Source organism: Gallinula chloropus, assembly GCF_964237585.1.
Source record: "Gallinula chloropus genome assembly, chromosome: 20".
NCBI classification, from domain to species: Eukaryota; Metazoa; Chordata; class Aves; order Gruiformes; family Rallidae; genus Gallinula; species Gallinula chloropus.
The window spans coordinates 9,710,849-9,730,301 of record NC_140105.1 but is presented as its reverse complement, the minus strand read 5'-3'; the positions used below and the strand labels follow the sequence as shown (position 1 = coordinate 9,730,301).

Here is a 19,453-nt window from a genome sequence, read left to right as displayed (position 1 = left end):
AGGGTGAGCAGCACAGACCCAGCACCCAACGTGCCTCCATACAGCTGCCAACGGAGCTGCTCCATCTGTGGGGACAGTCTCCAGCCCTGACTATAAGGTCCAGCACCCAGCCCATACAGCGACGTACCACACAGAGGCCTCACACAGACTTTTATTACTCATGGAAACATATAAACCTTGAGGAATGCCCTGTGTCATGGCAAAGCAGCCACCAGCCCTTACATGAGGTGTCACCCCCAGACGTACCTGCAGCCTTGCAGCCCTGATCCTTCCTGAAGCTGTTTTTGGAGGTGGGTGATGCTGCAGTTTGGTTTCACCATCGTTCTCATGGAGGGGAAGGTTTTCACCCTCTGGATCAAAGGCACACACGTCAGGAGCCAAACTGTCCTTCTGCCACACAGCAGCCAGTCTTTGGTGTGGTGGTCAGGTCTCCATGTGTCTCCTTCTCCTCACAAACACAGTGTGTGTGTGGGTCCTGCTGGATTCACACAAAGCATCCCAGCTGGTAGCCTTGCTCCCTAGCAGGAATGGGGCCTGGGGCTCCCCAGCAGGAATGGGGCTCCCCAGCAGGAATGGGGCTCAGGGTCCCCAGAAGGAATGGGGCTCCCCAGCAGGAATGGGGCTCAGGGTTTCCCAGCAAGAATGGGGCCCAGGGCTTCCCAGCAGGAATGGGGCCCAGTGCTCCCCAGCAGGAATGGGGCTTGGGGTCCCCAGCAGGAATGGGGATCCCCAGCAGGCCAGGAGAAGGGTTTGCAGGATGATTTTGAGTGAAACTGGCTTGTGAGAGGCAGGCACCTGCTGCAGCGCCGTGCAGGAGGACACGGGGAGGGTTCTGCACGTGAGCAAACAAGCAAATCTGAAAAGTGAGTACAGATTTGCACCCCCCCCCTGCCAGCCCCCACCCCAGATGTGTAAAAGAAGCTGTGTGGTTGAAGTAAGAGGGAGCAAGACAGCCAGGAAAGGCTGCAAGGCTCCACACACCACGCAGAGGGATGCTGCAGAGCATCACCTCCCTTCTCGTTCTTACAAGGAAACTCTTCCCCTGGCTGTTTGGCACAAGCACTGGCTTGGATGCCACTGGATTTGGTAAGGACATTTGGCAACACAGCCATGCTCAAGGCTTCAGCTCCGCTTCCTGTTGGCAAATTTTGTAGAAGACAAGAGGAGAAACGAGCTGTCCCTTCAAAAATACTCGAAGGGAAACTTTTATCAGAGCCAGAGCTCAGCAAAAGTAACTGCAGCAAACTGAGTTTCATTTTCACTTTGGGATGGGGAAGAGAGTGCACAAAGGGAGGCACCAGTGGAAAGGCCTAAAGCCCACCTGGACCATGTGTGCTACAGCAAGGACAGGTAGGGACAGGAGATACTCAGGAATTGAGAAGAGCCAAAGGAAAGACATTGGGAATCACACTGGAAACAACAGACTTCCATAAAAAAAGTGTCTGAAGGCTGTAGCTGTGAGCATAAAGCAACAGCTCTGCTGTAATGTCATGAAGAAGTAAACTTTGAGGGGTGTCAGTGAGATACCCTGGCTACAGAGAAGCAGTGCTTTGAGACCCGTGGCTGTACACCTCCTGTACAGGTGGAAGTCATGCCAGCCAGCATCCTGCGTGAAACAGAACAGGCGAGAGACAAGAAGACCCTTACGCGACCGGTTCTGCCTCCCCGACAAGGCAGACGCCTTCCCTGGGATCCCAGGAGCCTGCAGTTTTATTTTTGGCAGATTATCATGAAAATGGTCTTTATGGCTTTAGAGAGAAGCCACGAAGCTGCAGGTTTTGGTTGAAGCAGTGCGTGTGGGGGGTACGCGCTGGCTGAAGGGGCATCGCAGAGGGAGGTGTTGCTGCAGCTCTGCTCCTTCCTCCTGACCCCCCAGGTGCTGCTGCTTGTGCTCGGCTCTCTTTAGTGTTCACATTTCTCATCAGCAAGTAACCAGCTTCTGGTTGCTGACCAGTCCCATCCCAGAGGCAGAATAAAAAGTCCTGTTTAGACCTAGAAAAAACATGTTTCTAAGAAAATCATAATCCAAACACGTGCAGACACGGTTCCTGGAGTGATGCCTTTGGTTCTCCACCTCTCTCTCAGGTGGAGGGGACAAGCTATCCCTCCATTCCTGTCTTCCAACGTTGTTTCCTTATGCACATCCTTCCTGCCCTTCCCTCTTCCGCTGTCACACCCTGTTCCTCCACAGCTATTTTCGGAAGGCGAAGACGTCCCGTGTTTTCAAGCCTCTCTTGCCTTCACTTCCTGGCTTAGGAGAAGACTCTTCTGCCAGCCCCCCATACGGGCAGCTCTCGGACTCGGGGTGATGGCCGGAGCACTCCACGGCGGGGATGAAGCCGCTGTCCCACATTCCTGTCCCACAGAGCTTGCACAGGTCGTGCAGGCTGCAGGGGATGCGGGGGAACAGGTGGAACTGATAGAGCAGACTCCTGGCCTGGAGGGGAGACAGAGGGACAGTCACCCACTCCTCACCAGGGAAAGGACAAGGAGAGCAGGGGGAGCCCGTGGATTCCCGGCGCATCCTCCTGTCCAGCCCCCTGAGAAGAGTCATGGCAGCAAAGGGGCGTCCCACCCAAGCGCAAACCTTAAGGTTGAAGGCGGCACTGGAGATGCTGCTACACATCCCATGGTGCTCCCAGCCCTGGGTGGACTGGGGACAGTGGCACAGAGGTGGACAGCTCTGCCTGCATGTCCCTGAGCAGGTGCAAGGGTTACCCCAGCCTTATCATTACCTCCTACTTCTGCAAAGCTTGTTTCCAGGCAAACATCCTACCCTGGCAGGCTCCAGCCACACTAGGGGATACTGGGAGATGCATCCCATCTTCCCAAGGCTCTGACTCATCTCTGGGACCTGAGACTCAGCCCAGATCAGCCCACGGGCTCTTACCTTCCTGAGTACAAGCTCCCCGTTCATGTGCATAGCCAGGTTCCCAAAATGCAGCAGCATCTGGTCAGTGGCCAGCTGCTGTTCGATGACATCGTCCCCGTAAATCACCACGATGGCCACGCAGATGAAGAGGTGGAAATAGTCAGTCTGCAAGGAGAAAAGCAGGGCTGGAGTACAGCAGGTAGAGGCAGAGGCCTGACTGAACATTCCCCACCGTAAGCATGTCTGGAGCAGAGATTCTGTGCTCCTTGCAGTTTTGCCAAGTGCTATTCAGGAAGGGAGTTATTGGTGCATTCTCAATCACAGCTGAATCACAGTCTCTCACCCTTGGAGCTGGGGAGCAAGGTTTGGACCACAGCTTTCAAAGCACCAGTGACTTTTGGGAAGACATTTTCTAGCTGTGCAAGAGAAGCCTGAGTTTCAGGAGTGGATTTTCAGCACTGAAAAGCCTCCTTTTGAAGCCTGGACATCCTCAAGTTAGAAGAGGCAGGTGCCCATCCTCCTGCCACACAGATAAACCTCCTGGAGAGTTACAGACCCCAGGTAGTTAAGCACCCTGCCCACCTCCAGCTCTCTAACCTGATAGTGAGCCCAGCAGGCTTCCCACATGCGCAGAGCCTCAGCATCTGGAAATTCACGTTTAAAGCAGAGGAGGATCCAGCGGTGACAGAAAAGCATCTGCAGACCATCCTCTCCCAAGGAAGAAAGGTGCTGGTAGAAGCGTGGGTGCATGAGCCGTAGCAGCTCTCGTAGGTACATCTGGAAGAGATGCTTTCAGTTGAGCCACTGTCCCGTGCACCAGGACTCCCCCAACTGCCCCAGGGAGCCCCAAATGCTGGGCTGAGCCTGGGCTCCAGCTGGTTTGTTACACCCCAGCCAGGAGCACACGTGGATCTATCACACTCATGCTAAAGGCTGGAGCTCACAGGCCTCGGCAGTGGTTTCATGAGGATGGGTGAAAAGAACCCCCTGTGAGTGCCGTGCTGTGAGAAGAAAGAAGGGGAGTGATTCAGGCTGAGGAAAGCAGCTAGAGCCTTAAAGATAAGCAAAGAAAGGACATCACTATCTCTGGCTGAGCAATGTGGAGGGGATTCTGGAAAGCCTGACTATAGAGGCACCTCAGTGTATGGTAACGAACCCCACCTCCCCAGCAGCTCTCAAGGGGTTGTCACCCCAAGTTTACCACTTTATGTAGGTGCCATCGTGACCTGGGTGTGATTGTTCAGACTTAGAATGGGTTTTTCAGGATCTTCACCAGCAAACAACTGACATTCATGTTAAAAACTAAAAAGTTCCAAAATTTTAAACAGGATCTCCTGATTTTAAGAAACTCAGTCACCTATATAAGGCTTTTAATGTCCTCCATATGAAGACATAATTAAAAAAATCTATTGATAATGCTAAGACCTTCAAAAAAACCTGCTGCAGCTCAATCAACTCCTCTGCCTCATTCACCAAACACCCCAGTGTGGGGACAGAACCAAACCCACAGGCCTTGAGGAGTACAAAGAACAGGATCCCAAGCAGGATCCCAAATACATTGGATCTCAAAATATTCCTTGAATCAGCATCCTTCAACATAGCCAAGGCAACTTCTCTGGGACAAGTTTGAGGCTAGAACTGCCTCTGGAGTGCCCCAATCACCCCAGGTTATCCATCAGGTATTTTGTGGTTTTGGAGAGTGATTCGTTGTGCTGGATCCCAACAGTCCAGGGAACCACTTTATGGCTTTGACTGGGGAGAGGAGAAGCTATGACAGGGCTGAAGGGAGCTGAGTGTTCAGCCTCACCAGCTGTTTCTCCATATCCTCATCCCGGGGGGAGCTGACGAAGATCGTGTTCTGCATCAGTCCTACAAAGCACCAGAAAGTATCCGACTCATCCAGGACCTCTGCCAGGAGTGGGGCGACCAGGTCAGACATCCCCTGGGAGTATCCAATTGTTGGGTTAAACACTGCATAGTTCAGCAGGATCCTCCTGGAGAAAGAGATGCAAAGGAGAGGTGAGACATGGTGAGGGCACGTCACAGAGTCACAGAATCACAGGGGTTGGAAGGGACCTCCAGAGCCCATGGGGTCCAACCCTGTCCCTAGGACAGGTCGCACAGGTTGGTGTCCAGATGGGGCTGGAATCTCTCCAGAGAAGGAGACTCCACACCCCCTGGGCAGCCTGTCCCAGGGCTCCCTCACCCTCACCAGGAAGAAGTTCTTCCCCAGATTGGTGTGGAACGCCCTGTGCTCCAACTTGAGGGCATCACCCCTTGTCCTGTCCCCACAGACACTGAGAAGAGGCTGCCCATGTCCCCCTGTGTCCCACCCTTCAGCTATTGATAACCATTGATCAGATCCCCTCTCAGGCTTCTCTTCTCATGGCTGAGCACAGCACCCTTTCCCTCTCCCCCAGCTCCCTCTGCACAGGCTGAGCCAGGCAAGGTGCACAGCAGCACCAGATCACTCCAGCCATCTAAAGATTAACTTGTGGTCACACCCAGAGGCTTCTGAGCACCTGGGTATTCCACAGGATGGCTTCCCCTCCAGGAACTGGATCTAGCAGCATAACAAATATCCACTTACACTAAACCTAGCTGGAACACTCCTTATTTTTAAGGATCACAACGTTTTGCATCAATCCAGAGAGGCTGTGCAGTGAGCAGCAAGAGCTCTGAGTAGCACGCAGCAGCCTACGCCAACGGATTGGAACAGGACTCCTCAGGCTCCTGTTTGCCACCTGTGGTCCAGCCCAGGGGACGTGGTGCAGGAGGAACGAGCAGTATTGGGCACAAAGCCACACGACCAACCCTTCTGCAAGGTGCTTTAGCACGTACAGATAAACCCTGCTGCAACCATCAGACCCTTGAAATAAACTCCAGGAGAAAGTTGTGCATACACAGACCCCAAAACACATACAGGAGAGTTTGAAAAGACTGAGAGGCCAGAAACTGGGACAGGAGAGCTGGTGCCTACACACCCATGAGGCTCTAAGCTATGCTCTTAGATGAAAGCCAAGTGTTTTGTAGGGTCAGGTTACACTGGCATGAAACAGGCTTTGGTGTGCTCATCCTCCAGCCCATCAGGAGAACCACAGAACCAAGGAACTGCCCACAGCCCTGCTGCAGCACCTGTGGGCATCCCGTAGCTGGAGCAGGCTCCCACTGATGTGTGCAGGACAGAGATGGGAGCAGGGCTGCAGTGTCAAGAAGCTAAAGGCTAAAGGCTAAAGCAGCAGTGAAAGCACTGGGGAAGAAGTTCTTGGTTCTGCATCGCTTGGTACCAGTCGCCACATGCCTGGTGCCCTTCAGCATTCCCATGGCAGCGACCCAGGCAGGGGGTTCCCTGAGTGTTCTACACCTTCAGCAGGACACGTTGCTTGGGACAGCAGAATCAGACAGTTCACCTCATGGTTTCCACGTTTGGGTTGTCCTCCCCTCGGAAGAACTGGTTGCTGCGGTCAGTCCTCACCACGTCTTTGTCTACCGTGAACTGCACGTTGCGCCAGAAATCCTTCTGTTCCTCTGGAGTCATGGAGAGCCTGGAGATTGAGCAGCAACAGGAGCACGATGCCAACAGAGGAATAAGGTTCCCAAAAGGAACAAAAAAAAGCCTTATTTCAGCTTCAGTTATCAGAGAAAAAAACGATTTCTGGACAGACTTGTCTCATCACCTGAAAAACAGACAAGCAGGTCTGTCCAGAACAGCAGATTTTCTATCCAAATGGGTTACTAGAAGGAGCCTCCTGGGTTACAAATGGGCTGACATGATGCGTTCTCAGCAGTAAACTCCACTTCAGAGGCAGTCGGACTCTGCTCTCCACTGCTCCTTGTGGGTGGCACACCAGAACTCACCACTGTCCTGATTGTCTCCTAGTTAGGAATACTACTGTCCATCTCCAGCTTAAACGTACCCACACCTAGTTTACAACACACAGTTCTCACAGGAATAACTCCTGAATTAGACCTCCTTTGTTCCCTGTTCCTACACCCAGACATATCTATAAAGAGGTACAAGATCCCATTCTCAGGGTGCTGCACCAAGAGCACTGAGCTTCCAGCTTCCTTCCTTAGTGCTTCCAGAACCCAAGCAAGACAATCATCGAGCTGTATGGTGTCAGCTCCAAGACCTTAAGAGGTCAGCTGTGCCCAAAACTCCTTCACCACCCTTCTCACTCCTCTACTCCAACCAGGCAGCGACTCCATATGACACCAGTAGCATCACTGGGACCTCAGGCCTGAGGAGAGATGAGTTGGAGAGGGTGAAGATGGTGCGTTACCTTTTCTCCTGGATCTCAAAGTATTCCTTCCTCTTCTGCAGCCTCAGCGCCTCCCTCTCTTCAGAGGTGGACTCGTAGCTGTAGTAGTGGAGCAGAAAGGGCCACACCTCCCCACGGATGGAAATATCAATCCCACCAAAGAAAATGGCCTGGAAGAAGGAGCAAAAGTTACCACTGGGATGGTTTGAACATTCCCAGAAACAGCAACAAGGAACTGCCCGCTACTGTCCTTTGGTGGCTTTGCAGTTCCTTCCTGACAAGTGACGCCTTGATTCAGGCTCCTGCAATTTGCACATGTTTAGAGGGAAAGTGCTGGCCTTCTATTCCCAGACGAGACACAAATCGGGCTCATTTCAATGTCAATAACCCCCCCTGGAGAGGCTCTAAGATTAACGTGTCGTTCTCATGTCACGGCTTAATCCCCGGTCTTGGAGACACTGCATCTCACTGCAAACTTCTCTCTCAGGACCCAGTGCTCCCCGGCAATCCCTGCATTATTTCCTACAGGAATCTCGATTTTTCTTGCTTTGATTTGTTCACACTGCACTTTGCAAACGTGTCTAGCACCGGACACTTGGGTTTTCCCAATTCCAACCGGCAGCAGAAGCTGGACAGCTCATCCTCCTCCATCAGGGAGATGCTCTACCATCCTGGGATGGGGATTCATCTGTGATCCCAGCAAGACATCCAGCCAAGCACTACACACCAGTCTGTATACACCCAGGTGTGTATACTCCCAGGACTGTATACTCCCAGGTATGTATACTCCAAGGTCTGTATACACCCAGGTCTGTATACACCCAGGTCTGTATACTCCCAGGTCTGTACACACCCAGGTCTGTATACTTCCAGGTCTGTATACTCCCAGGTATGTATACTCCAAGGTCTGTATACACCCAGGTCTGTATACTCCCAGGTCTGTATACTCCCAGGTATGTATACTCCCAGGTATGTATACTCCAAGGTATGTATACTCCAAGGTCTGTATACTCCCAGGTATGTATACTCCCAGGTATGTATACTCCAAGGTCTGTATACTCCCAGGTATGTATACTCCAAGGTATGTATACTCCAAGGTCTGTATACTCCCAGGTATGTAGGTCTGTATACTCCCAGGTCTGTACACACCCAGGTCTGTACACTCCCAGGTCTGTATACTCCTAGGTCTGTATACTCCTAGGTCTGTATACTCTCAGGTCTGTATACACCCAGGTCTTGCCCCCAGCCCAAAAGCAAACCCTTGCAGAGACTCCTGCACTGCAGCAGGAGAGAAAGGGTCAGAAGAGCAGCAGCATCTCACCTTCTGCAGCTTGTACTCCTCCTCCACCTGCCCACATTCGTTCAGGTGATGGAGCCAGGCAGACACATCAAGGCGCTTGTACGTGTTCTCCTCCGGGTGGGTTTCTGAGGAAGGCAGCTTGGGACGGCGGATGGAGAACTGCATACAGGTCTTCTCATCAGCAAGCTGCTGGAAGGGGAGAAAACACCACCAAAAACTGGAGGCAGGAGCTGGAGATAGCAGCAGGGTATGAAACCCAGCAATCTTCAGAGCAGGAGAACCTCTTGCAGGGTTCCTGCAGGGCCAAGCACTGAGGTGCTGCACTTCACGAGGGTTTTCTGGTTTGGTTTGTTGGGGTTGTTTTTTAATTCCAACCATTACAATAGCAAGAGTGGTTGGAATAATTAAAAATCAGAGTACCACAAACCAGCTTCATCTGAAAAAAAAATGTAAAATCAACGTTTTCACTCCTCCCCCAATCTTATTCCTGACCTGAAACTGAATTAATGCTGCTTACAGCAAAACTTCACCCTGCCAGGAATGCCTGCAATAAATTACATATGATTGGCCATATACAAAGGGATTGCTGTTAGGCAAGCAGGGAACTGCAGTGCCAGGCTCTCTGAGGGCACTCATGATCCCAGTGCAAGACTGCAGCTGACATTTAATTTAAAAATCAAAGGTTGTTCAATGCAAAAAGTGAGCCCATGTGACCATAATAAGAAAAGCAGCAGGGGGCTCTGTGGGAAGGATGGAAATTTAAAAATCACTGTTTCTAATAAGCACATACAGTATCTTAAACAGATAATTAAAGAGCTCTTATCACATTTGTATGTAGATTGAACAAAATATGGCAAGATGCCTTGTCAAAACATTTTCCTATGCAGTGTGAAACGCTCCACAAGATGGATGAGAGACTCCTGACAGAATCTCAGACCCACCACTGCAGATTCCCCAGCCACCTCACCCGCCTAAAGCACAGTGCTGACCTGTCAGGTTACCACATCCAGCAAAACAACCACCTAAGCAAGTTTCCTGGATTATCTTCCCTCATCTTCCACAGGCAGAAGGAGAATGGATGAAGATGAGCAAGTGTGGCAGAGACCTTGTGTCTGATTTGCAGCTGCATCCTCAGCAACACCTCTTTCTGCCCAACTTGGTGATGGAAACTCACAGCTTCATTTCTCCAGCACATCCCCTGGCTACAAACCTAACTGGAAAATCCCTCGTTGCCCCATGAGCTGTGCTCAGGTACCTGGTCCTTGAGGTGGGTCTCTGTGCAGTACTTCCATTGCTGGAACACCTCGGAGAGTTTATCCAGGCCACCGTGGTGAAAATGGAAGATCTTGTACTGGCTCTCCCTGCTTGCAACAACCAGCTGCCCACAGGTACACGCCTCATCGCTGTGGGAGAACAGCCAGTGTTTATTGCCCAGGGTAATGGGGGGCTGGGGAGGGGGGTACATCACATTAGAAAGATCAGAAAGCAAAAGTACAAAGAAGTGTAACACCCAGTTGCCCCTTAAAAAGCTGATTTTACAGCTCTGGGACTCAATGTTTCCTTATGGGTCCCTTTCAACTTGAGATATTCTGCCACTCTATGACATGGCCATGGTGGCTGTTTTCCCAAGAAGCTCCACTCATGCACTGTAAGGTCACTCTTCTATCCTCCCATCACACAAAGGGATTAAATATTGTCTTCCCTGGACAATAAAAACTCAAGGAATCTGCCCCAGCATCATTAGGGCAGCATGCAAAGTCAGCTCCTAGGGATGAGTGGACCTGGCTGGAGGCAGCTCTGTCTAAGGAAGCAGGGAGAGTGAAGAGAGGGAGGAAAAAATGTTTGTAATAATGTCTGTAATAATTTGAAAGATAAGGCTAGGAACAGCAAGACCCTAGAGGAGCCCTGGTGAGGGTCAGGCAAGGGAGAAGATAGCATGGGGAAGGGATGTTTTCTACACCTCCAGGTTATTTTAAGCCTTTTTGGTGAGATAGCTGAGAGTCACCTTTACCTTGCTAAGGAAAAAAATCCTTTTAGGCCCCGTAACTGTCACTGAGAGGCTGTCCTGGGGAAGGCTGACACTTCCTTTCCTGGAGACAACCATTAAAGACTTCCAAGGAGGACTGTAGAAGCTGTCTGCTTCCAGAGCCCAGTATGCACTGGTCCAGAGCACACCCAGGTATCCCCCCTGCCCAATAATACGTTACCTAAAGAAGAGGCGAAGGGATCTCATTTGTCCCAGGTCCACTCTGAAGACACCACAGACCTGCTCAAGGGCAAACACTTTCTGCTGTTCATCCCATCTGGTGCTCTGTGTTTGCCCATTATTCTCCTGGAACTGGGCACTGGTGTCGAGGCTGGAGGCAGAGCTGGTGGAGCAGGTCATGCGATTGTCACACGTGTCCCTGCAGACAAGAGCGTGGAGGAAGAGAGCCCTGTGAGGCATCAGCCAAAGGCTGCAGCTCCACGCCACAACCACCACTGCTCCCAGTTAAAAACCCTTTGTCAGAGCTCTGGAACTGGAATTCAGTGCAGGTCTAAGGAGTCAGTAACACCCCCAAAGGAGATGAAGTTATTTTAGTTACATCAGCTCCCTGCTGTCCCAACAAACCATCCGAGTTTTGGTCTGGTCTGGAATTGCACACTGAACTGGGCAGAGTGAAAACCATCCCTCAAAACACTGACTCCTCTGGAGGCAAAGTGAAGCTGGGAAGAAGGAGTCTGTGCTGCTCCAAGGACCAGCTGTGCCCTGCTCCCTGGGTGAAGCACAAGGACCATGCCAGGTCCTGCCAGCCTGGCTCTCATGCCCACACAGCAGCCCCCTGTGCTGCAGGACCCCTTCAAGCCGCTGATGACCCACTGGGATGGAAAACTGTTGGAAGAAGATGACTGCAGAAGCAGAGGGGCTCATCAGGCTGTTCTGCAGCTCCAGCAGCACGCAGCTTCCAGAGGAAGAGCTGTCTTGCCCCACAGCCCAAGCAGCTCTTCAGCACAGGCTCAGCCACTCCATGCCTGGCTGGACATCCAGAGGAGTGAGCACAATCAGACAGCAGCACTAAGGATCTCATCTAGCAAATTCCCTCCAGGACTGGTAAGATCCAAAGGTATTTCGCCAGAACTCAAGTTGCCTTTGCACGGGGACCTGCCAAGCCTGGCCTCACATCTATACCCTTCAGACAATAGGTTTCCATTTGCAAACTTGAAACTTCAGAGCCTTAAGGAGCAGGACATTGCACAGGAACTCCTTAACCCACTGTGAAGCAGAGAAAGTGAACCCAACTGTTTTCCAACACCCTCAGCACTCGCTGCACCCCAGATATTTATTCTTTCAGAGTAAACTGAATTTAGACCAAAAAAAACCCCCAAACCCCAACTCCACAGCCCTGATCCCCAAAAGAAAAATACCACTGCTTTGAGAAGTAAGTGAATCTGAAACTGTGAGCCCTTGATTCTTAAAAAGGCCAATACATGTGAACAATCTCAGCGCCAGCTCTGAATGGGTTCCGCTGTGAAATCCGGGTTTGCCAAACAAGGCGAGTAGCAGGTATAAAGCCAGCCCCCTGCAATGCCACTTTATGCAATGTTTTCTAATCCGCTTATCTAACAATGTAGGCACTGAACGCTGAAAATCACACACTCAGCATGCATCTGCAGCACACCACATCAGTATGCTCTCCAAGCCTGGCTACGCTGCCTCTTCTACAGGGACGAGCCTTATTTGCAGCATCTCCCCATGGTTCAGGTCATTGCATTGCAATGGACAGGTCTCCGGACATCCCAGTTAGTTGTGGGTTAAATTTTTAACCCAGCCCCAAGTTCAAATGTAGGACTCAAAACCTTAGTGCCCACACGCATGGGAAATAAATCCCTGAACCCCTTCTCTGGTTCTGCACCATTATGTAGATGAGATGGTGTCTAACTTCCAGCTAAAGGAGCGGCTTCGTTACTCCAGTTGTCAGGTTCTGCTGCTCAGCTTTGCCAAAGCAAGATGGATGTTTGAGCCCTTCAGAACCTCTGAGTGCCCTGGCAATGCTGCCATGTGAGCAGGGATCACAGGACAGCCAGCAGTGTGCCCTGGTAGCCAAGAAGGCCAATGGGATTCTTGGGGGGCATCCGGAGGAGTGTGGCCAGCAGGTTGAAAGAGGTGATCCTTCCCCTCTACTCTGCCCTGGTCAGGCCCCACCTGGAGTGTTGTGTCCAGTTCTGGGCTCCCTGGGATAAAACAGACAGGGATCTCCTGGAGAGAGTCCAGAGGAGGCTACGGAGATGATGAAGGGCCTGGAGCATCTCCCCTGTGGGGAAAGGCTGAGTGAGCTGGGGCTGTTCAGTCTGGAGAGAAGAAGACTAAGGGGGGACCTTATTAATGTTTATCAATATCTTAAGTATGGGATGCAGGGGGAAATGGGCAGCCCCTTTTCAGTGGTCTGTGGGGACAGGACAAGGGGCAATGGCTGCAAGTTGGAGCACAGGAAGTTCTGCACCAACACGGGGAAGAACTTTTCCCCAGTGAGGGTGAGGGAGCCCTGGGACAGGCTGCCCAGGGGGTGTGGAGTCTCCTTCTCTGGAGAGATTCCAGCCCCGTCTGGACGCCGACCTGTGTGACCTGTCCCAGGGACCCTGCTTTGGCAGGGGGTTGGGGAGGAGGTCCCTTCCCACCCCTGTGATTCTGACTCTGACGTGCCCAACTTTACTCAAAGGAACAGCAGCACTTTTGCTCAGTCAGACACTGGGATGCTTCCAGTCTCAAGTGCAGCTACACGCCGTCACCTGCACCTTGTGGATTCACACCAGCCTTTGTGGAAAAATCAAGCATTATTTTCTGATAAAGTTGCAAAATATAACACTTTCTAGACCATTCTGCATCTCACGTTAATGTAAAAGACACAGGAGCCCTGGTACAAGACACGTGTTTTGGGCTGCTTGCTACAAGCAGCTGGTATTTATGGAGCAACACGTGGTAAGAGCCACAGCTGGTTACACAGGATTCTCCTGGAAGAGATGACTCAAACTAATTTAGAGACCAAGCAAAGGCAACCGATTTTCTAAAACTCTTGCAAAGATGAACTGGTCAGTATGACAAAGGGCTGGAAGATGTGTTGGCTGTGAGGATCACCATCCTGCCGTCCCCCGTCACAGAGGCCAATGTGTTTGTTCTTCAAGAGCATCATCCCAAACGACCTTATCACTGCCTACAACTACCTGAAAGAAGGTTGTAGAGAGGTGGGCGATGGTCTCTTTAGCCAGGGGACAGGAGATGGGACAAGGGGAAATGGCCTCAAGCTGTGCCAGGGCAGGGTCAGAGCAGATGTGAGGGAAAAGTTCTTCCCTGAGAGTTGTGGGGATGTGGAACAGACTGTGCAGGGAGGGGGTTGAGTCAGCCCCTTGGGTGTGTTTAACAGATGGGTAAATGAGGTACTTAGGGATATGGGTCAGCACAGGACAGGAACAGTTGGACTCAATGATCCTAAAGGTCTTTTCCAACATTGTGATACTGTGATTCTGTGACCTGCAGCAAAGAGATGACTGCCAAGCACTGGTGGGTACCAGTGGAGCTGGGCTGGCTCGCTTTGGTCCTCAGTGCAGAATGCTATTGCCAGCTGCAGGAACTTCTGCCCCCCTAACCAAAATCAGCATCAGACACGGTAGCAGGTAGCCAAAACCTCAAGAGGCTGGAGAGAACAGTCACTGAGGCTCTGGCAAGGCTGTATTTTCTGGAAATGCTTCTTCACCACAAATGTTTACAGTTCACACCTGGCCCAAGCTGGCTCCAAGCTGGCACACACATCCAACCCACACGGAGGCAACCAGAGGGATTTACCCTCTCCAGACAGCAAGAAGCCAGTGAGTGTCAGCACGGTGCCTCAGAGCATCCAGCCCAGGGAAACCCCCAGGTTTTCATGGATGTACAAGATGAAATCCAAGCGAGATGACTCCGTGCTCTTCAGAGAGGTCAACAAACAGGGCTGCTCACACACAGTACAGATGTGGTGAGAGTACCACCTCAGATGCTGGTGCATACTCAGTCCCCGTGGAAATGGAAGAAAAAAAAACCCCTTGCTGTGTTGAAAATTCCTTTCTCCTGTATATAGGGATTGGAAAAATATTGGAGAAGATTCTAAACTGTTGGACTGCTTTAAAAATAATTTTAATATTGAGATCATTCTGTGTTCAAGTAGCAATAAGTAGTATGATCAGGGCTCCAAGTACACACACAAGATACACAGATGCAAGGGAAGAAGTCTCCAACTTATTTTGTATCAAGGTCAGACTGCTGCGTGTGTAGAGCTGAAGCCCTGCAAGGTAAATAGCTGGAGGAACATTCCAGAGAGACTTTGGGTTGTGGGATCCAGGGAAAACAGAGCACCAGCTAGTATACAGCACTGCTCAGCAAAATAAGAGAACAAGTGCCATGGTCCATGGGAATAAAACTGTTGGGGAAAGAAAATAAGGAGGTTAGCAGAACCTGAAGCAGGAAACCCATGGCCATAGTCACGACTCCACATCAGCCTTTCCCCTAAGTGAAGGTCCACTTTTGTCTCAAAATACACCTCATTCTTGCTGGTGAGCAAGAGCAGGTGATGTATTTTCTTCACTTAACAATCAACTACAGCATTTGACCATATCTACATTCCTTGAGTGTTTGTAGCCCCTCAGAAGGCCAGTGCTTGGTGAGGCAGCCACCATCCTCCTCCTCCTCCCACCACACAGAACCTCTCTCCCCCGGACCCCAAGGCCAGCCACGCTCGGCAAGAGAGACTTTTGACATGCAGTCATCTAGCCATGGGACCCGACTTGCTGTTTGGTCAAAGCCTTTGTACACACCTACAGCGTAAGGAGAGAGAAACCCAATTATTAGTCCTGCTACAAAGCCAGGGCAGAGACCTGCACCAATTACATGGGAAGACCATTTCGGCACCGAAGACCTAATAACTCATTTTACAACGTGATGTGACAAATGTAATTATAAGAGAGAAAGGGGCTGAAGATTACAGCCATGATGTGGCAGTTACCCAAGCTGTCAGGGTGCACCACCCAACTCCCAGAGAGCCTCTTGCAAGAGCCAAACCCTCCCTGGCTGGCTCCATCATCGCTACAGAACACCTTCCATAATAACAGCTGCCCTCGCAGCCTGAGCTGTGCTGGCTTGTGAGGCATCACTCAGAGACAATAAGTATCATCCTAATGTATGAGCATCCATGTAATGGGAATTACATGCCCCTTTTCCTCCCCAGGGGTTAGCGTTTCTCTGTTCCTCCACTGTTCCCCACAGGCACTGACCTTCTGGGTTCCTCTTCTCTCCAGCAAGGTGAAACAGCTCGTGGCAGCATCCGCTGCCAAAAATGTCTAAGACAGACAGCTTCAAATAAAGAATCCATCAATAAAAGTTCAAAGCTATCCTGAGATGCCTAAACATTTAGTGCAGTGACTGTACTGGCAGCTGGAACCCAGGTCTATTGTTCTGCTTTAAAAAAGCGTCCTTGACAATAGACATACATAATGAGGTGGGAAACAGGCTGACTTCAGTGATGGGGGGAAAAAAAAGGTAAAATAAAAACAAATTGGTGATTTGGTATTTTAAAAAATAGTAATTGTTGAAATATTTCCAGTTGTTCTGAATCATGGTGTGGAGGACGACTGGAAGGACATCGTGGAGTGGCACCAGCTTCCAGAGGAGTGTGGCCACGCAGAGCCAGGTGCTGACAGGGAAACGCGGCCATGGCACCAGCTACTCCCATCTGATCAGTGCAGGTGAATAACTAGGTTAAGGATTGGGTTAAATTCACCCTTTGGCTGAAATATTTGGAACCTGAAGTTCCTTGGTCTCAGAGAGCACAACCAAGCCATTTACACTGACCTCGGGGAGTAGAGAAGAAGGAGTTACATAGTCTGGATGAAAGCCTACGCAGGAGTTCTGAAATGAAATGTCAAAACACACTCATGTGGAAGCATATCTACGTCTGCAAACATGTGTGGAAACAAACCCAACAAGTCTTCCTCTTTGCTGGGGAAACCAGTGAAAAACTGCCCAGGACGTTCCAGTACAAAGTACACGAATGTCAACGTGGACTTTCCAAAAGCTTGTTCCACGGGCTTTCCATTGATCTGTTTGCTTTCAAAACATAAATTTCCTCACATTGAACTGCACTAAATGCTATTTAGTAGCTAATTAACTTTCTGTGCTGAAAACCTCCTGTAATTGCACTTCTTTCACCTTTTTTAGCCTGTGTCCCCTAGGGAAGCCAAGCTGTCCTACGGCATTTGTTCTGCTCATTTCTATCTCCCAGGCACAAGTTCCTTCCTGACACCAGACTGCCAATCACGGCGGCAGAGGTCACCGGAGACCAAATTAGGAGCACTCTGCCTCTGACAAACTTGCTTTGCTTAGCTCGCCGTAAAGGGAAAATAAAAGGTTATGAAAAATAATTGTACCCTTTCATGCTCGGCACCAGGAAGCAGATGCAACAGCGCTTCTAGAAGGCTGCGTAGCATTGTTCGGCGCTGTTTGTATTGTTTGTGTTATTAATGGCATTCAGGGAACAAGCTGAGTGCATCCTAAAAACGCTGGAACCCCTCCCTTGTTCCCTCTCCCCGCAGAGGAACAGGCTAGAAGGAGGGTTGTGGTTTCCAGCTGTCTGCACGCCGGCTACCTCGCCGGCACATGCTGCGGGGAGGGCAGCGACTCTGGCGTTCACCCTCTGACCTTGGGCTGTAACAGCAAGTTCGTGATCGAGGCCGGGGCTCTGAATGAACATCAACCCCACAAACACGAGCCCGACAAATCAACCACTTGAAGGGAACGGAACGAGGGACTCAAGGAAACCCGATTATGCAGCTTGGCTGTCTGATGGGCGTAATTGGTTTGTCCTTGAGAAATAAAGATCAAAACGATTTGTTCTGCTTTACGGCGCTATTGCAATCCGCTTTTACAGCCTTCCCAGCGCACACATGGCCACCCAGCGCAGGCAGGACCTGCAGTGTCCACCTCTGCTAGAGGGTTTGTCAACCCAAATCTTGGAGGGCAAAAGTCAAGCGATGCGGCCGGTGCCACGGGATGACCCAGCACTGCTGGGTGCTGCGTCCCGAGGAGGGCGGCTGCGGAGTGAGAAGCCTCACTACACTGGGGGCTTTGTTGCTCCTCATTCGTTCCTCCCAGTCTCAGTCCTCATGGCCTGAAGGGAAGCCCTGTGATTTTAGCTAGTGAGAGAGGGGCGTTGGAAAACCCGCCCTTCTCACCTCCGAAGGGTCCCCTGACTGCTTCACCGAAACCAATAAGGGAAGCAAAACAAACTGAGAATTCTTGAGTTAATTATTTTGAATGTAAACGGGAAGGGGAGGGGGGGGAATATCAGCAGTTTGTCCTGAATTAATATGTGTTTTAATCTGTTTTACTCAGTGGCAGCCTGACAGGCGTTTGCCCTGTTACAAGACAGCCAATCTGTTTGTCACCGATGGGACTCCCAGGCAGGTGTAGCCCACGTAGGTGAATCCCAGCAAGGGTCTGCTCTGTGACTTCTTGTTGCAGCGAGGTAGCGGGGGCAGAGTTAGCAGTTCCATGCTTATGAATAAAATACACATGGCTTCGGAGAAGCCAAACACAACAAATCATTTAGAGCCGAGCGTGTGCTGCGCAGTGATGCAAACGTTACCTTCAGTTGAAGGCAGGAAAATATTCTGCAAGCTGAACAGCAGATCCATGCAGAGAAGGGGCAAGGCTTTACCTCATTAATAAATCAATCAAAATGCAACACTTAAAAAAAAAATAAATTAAAAATTCCCTAGATGGAAAAAGTGATTTCTCAGCAAATCTCCCAAAAGAAATGTTTGCTTTTCAGCCTGTTCCAGACAGGAGAAGGGGACTTTTCTGACCAGTGTTTGGTTTAAGTTTAAAATCAATGGATTATTTTGCTTTTTTTTTTTTTCCCCCTTTCCGTTCTCTCGGTGCAAAAATAAAATTCTACACTAATTATGCTAATTACAATCAAGCCTTCAAAACCCCGGTCCCTCGAAAGCCCTGAAGATTACCTTTGTTCTTCTATTCCTGGCTCTAAGCAATGAACTGGGAATTTCAGGGGAGGGGGGCTTTTTCCTGACAGACAAAGTTAACCAACTCCCCGGACTCGGAGCTGCCGCTGACCCAGTGTGAGCAGAGCCAACACCACCCAGAGAGAATTTCCCCGTCTCCACAATACAATGAGGATTTCCCAAGGGGAAAGCTTTCTTCAAGTAGCAGAAAAGGGGGGTAGAGGGGTAGGGGGGGGTTGGGGAAAGAAGGCGAGCTGCCTAAAAGCATGTTTCAGAGTTATTGTACATGCTTAATGCTGTTATAATTGCGAGGACCGAGCCAAGGCGGCAGAGGCTGTGCAGATTTATTTGCATCGGCTGCTGTACTTTTGAGAGGGGACATGCTCTTTATTTTGAGCCAGTTAACGCAATTCTTCCCTCACAAAGCTGTGGAGACCTGCCAGCGCCATTTATCTCCGCTCTCAATTCGGATTTCTGGGCGTTGCGAGGGTATAAATAAGGAACAGAAGGGCAAAGCGAGAATATCCTGGGAAAAGGCACTGCCCTGCAATGACTCCTGACGGGCCCCTGCGCCCCCCTCTCCCGCCCCCCCCATCTCCCCCGGCATGGACGGAGCCCCGCGCTCCCTCCGCCGCTCCCTCTTCTTCCCCCGGGATGCTCGGTCCCGGTGAATGAGCCCCTCTCGGTGCCCGAAGGCGGGACCCCGGCCCGGAGCCGCCGCCCCTCGGCCTGGCTGGGCGCTCCCCAGCGCGGCTCTGCCGAGGCAGAACGGCGGCGGGCAGCGGCCGGGCCCGCAGCTTTCCTTGCCGGGAGGAGAGCGGCTGCTCGGCCGGAGGGGTTGGGGAGGGACTGGGGCCGGGAGGTGGCCCAGACGGGTTAGGGGCGGCCCGGCCGGGCGGGGCTCCCGGAGTACTGGGGTGCCGGGGTGGGGGGGGCGGCCCGGCCGGGCGGGGACCGAGCGGCCGCCGGCACCGGGGGAGCGCCCGGCCGCGCCGC

General features: G+C 51.2%; 1 protein-coding gene across 2 annotated transcripts in view; it reads right to left on the bottom strand.

Annotated features, from left to right (window-relative positions):
• Positions 1-202: 202 nt before the first annotated feature.
• The window catches only part of TBC1D16 (TBC1 domain family member 16), a 33,566-nt gene continuing 14,315 nt past the window's right edge, over positions 203-19,453 (bottom strand). The window contains exons 4-12 of one of the 2 annotated variants that reach the window (XM_084273501.1): positions 10,642-10,839; positions 9,690-9,837; positions 8,456-8,623; positions 7,156-7,304; positions 6,283-6,417; positions 4,680-4,866; positions 3,470-3,649; positions 2,891-3,037; positions 203-2,437 (exon numbers count right to left, since the gene is read on the bottom strand). In XM_084273501.1, coding sequence (XP_084129627.1) covers positions 2,192-2,437; positions 2,891-3,037; positions 3,470-3,649; positions 4,680-4,866; positions 6,283-6,417; positions 7,156-7,304; positions 8,456-8,623; positions 9,690-9,837; positions 10,642-10,839 — 1,558 coding nt within the window. In that variant the 3' untranslated portion in view covers positions 203-2,191. The remainder of the gene's footprint in view (positions 2,438-2,890; positions 3,038-3,469; positions 3,650-4,679; positions 4,867-6,282; positions 6,418-7,155; positions 7,305-8,455; positions 8,624-9,689; positions 9,838-10,641; positions 10,840-19,453) is intronic. The other variant, XM_084273502.1, reaches the window with a different exon arrangement.